Source organism: Phalaenopsis equestris, unplaced genomic scaffold, assembly GCF_001263595.1.
Source record: "Phalaenopsis equestris unplaced genomic scaffold, ASM126359v1 Scaffold001358, whole genome shotgun sequence".
Classification (NCBI taxonomy): domain Eukaryota; kingdom Viridiplantae; phylum Streptophyta; class Magnoliopsida; order Asparagales; family Orchidaceae; genus Phalaenopsis; species Phalaenopsis equestris.
In genome coordinates, this window is record NW_018165797.1 from 68,910 (window position 1) to 70,378 (window position 1,469).

The 1,469-nt window shown below is 39.3% G+C and overlaps 1 protein-coding gene across 1 annotated transcript; it reads left to right on the forward strand.

The window, feature by feature from the left end:
• The first annotated feature begins 68 nt into the window (after nucleotides 1–68).
• On the forward strand, nucleotides 69–940 carry LOC110034143 (dof zinc finger protein DOF3.1-like). The gene has a single exon (XM_020738426.1). It carries the CDS (start codon nucleotides 179–181, stop codon nucleotides 692–694), a length of 516 nt encoding a protein of 171 aa, XP_020594085.1. The 5' UTR covers nucleotides 69–178; the 3' UTR covers nucleotides 695–940.
• Nucleotides 941–1,469: the final 529 nt, after the last annotated feature.

Here is a 1,469-nt window from a genome sequence, read left to right on the forward strand (position 1 = left end):
AAAACGCCACCGCACTTATAAGCTGCCCCAAACGGGCCCTTAGTCGCAGCTTCCGTTAGACCAAATAAAAAACAAATCGACATTCAGAGAACCGAAGGCCAAATAATTCTCCCAAAAAACCAAAATATATATTAAGAAAAAGATCCACAAAGAGTTCTCTTCCCACCATTCGTAGACGATGCAGAGCACGACAGCTTCTTCCCCAAAGCCGCCATTCTCAGATCCAGAGCAGAACTTGCAGTGCCCTCGTTGCGAATCAACGAACACCAAATTCTGCTATTTCAATAACTACAATCTCTCCCAACCTCGTCACTTCTGCAAAGACTGCCGCCGCTACTGGACTCGAGGCGGCGCTCTCCGCAACGTCCCCATCGGCGGCGGCACTCGCCGGAACTCCAAAAGATCTTCCGCCTCCACCGCTACAGCCGGCGTTGCTAATACCAAGCGTCCCTCGCAGTCTTCCACCTCCGGCGAAGCTCAAAGGCCGGACCTTTTTCATGTTCCCTTTCTACCAGTGGATGATGAAGACCACCGAATGCTTGATATGACTGGAAGTTTCAGCTCGCTTCTGTCTTCCGCTAATGATTTCGGTAACTTTCTCGACGGCGAGGAAGCAACGCCGGCGGATTCGAGTAGCTGGTGCGGGGGTTGCCCAGATCTTACCATTTATACGCCGGATACGAGGTTTGGGTGAGGGAAGGAAGTGCGGTGTGTAATCTCTGGTTTGGGCTCAAATTACAGTTTGTTGATCTCTCGTTTTGGTGATGAATTTGGGGTCTGTTGGTATGGTGTTTTGGATTATGGGATTTTGATTTGGTCATTTATGTTTTATTTTAGTTTTCTTTTCAAAATCTGATCTTTAACAGTTTGTGAACGTGTGGGTCTTGCCTTCTTGCTTGATTTCTCTGCTTGTTCATATTGAAGGTTTATTTTTTCTTCTTATGTGAAGATTTCTCTTTAGCAATCTTTGAGAAGTGTTAGGGCTTACAATTCGTTTTCTTACCTTTGTTTCATTTTTTTAGTATGAGGAAAGGGTTTCTCTAATATTGTATGATTAATTTGTTTGCATCATATTGAAGGTTTTTTTTTTTTTTTTTTTTTTTTTTTTTTTTCAAATTTTTTTACAAATTTAATTAAATGTGGTACTATAAACATGCTTATTTTCATAATGAACGTTGGATTTTAGAATATGAAGTTACCATGTTGATTGGTTTGTTGGGCTTAAGACTACTGAAAGATAGATCAAGGGAATGTTTGATGATTATATTTGGAAGTATTTTATGAAGATTTTGTTTATAATACATGCAAAAGATTACAGATTTTTTCAACCATATTTGTACAAAAATTTATATAGTTTTAAGAGCATTGTTAGAAGTTAAAACTATATGCATTGTATTCTTATGCGTATTTTGTTTACTGTTTTGTCCAAAAATAATATTGAGGGTTTTCATTGTGAAGTATAAGTAATT

What these genes read in the sequence shown, in the direction of transcription:
- LOC110034143 (XM_020738426.1), top strand. Translation starts at nt 179, where the DNA reads ATGCAGAGCACGACAGCTTCTTCCCCAAAGCCGCCATTCTCAGATCCA.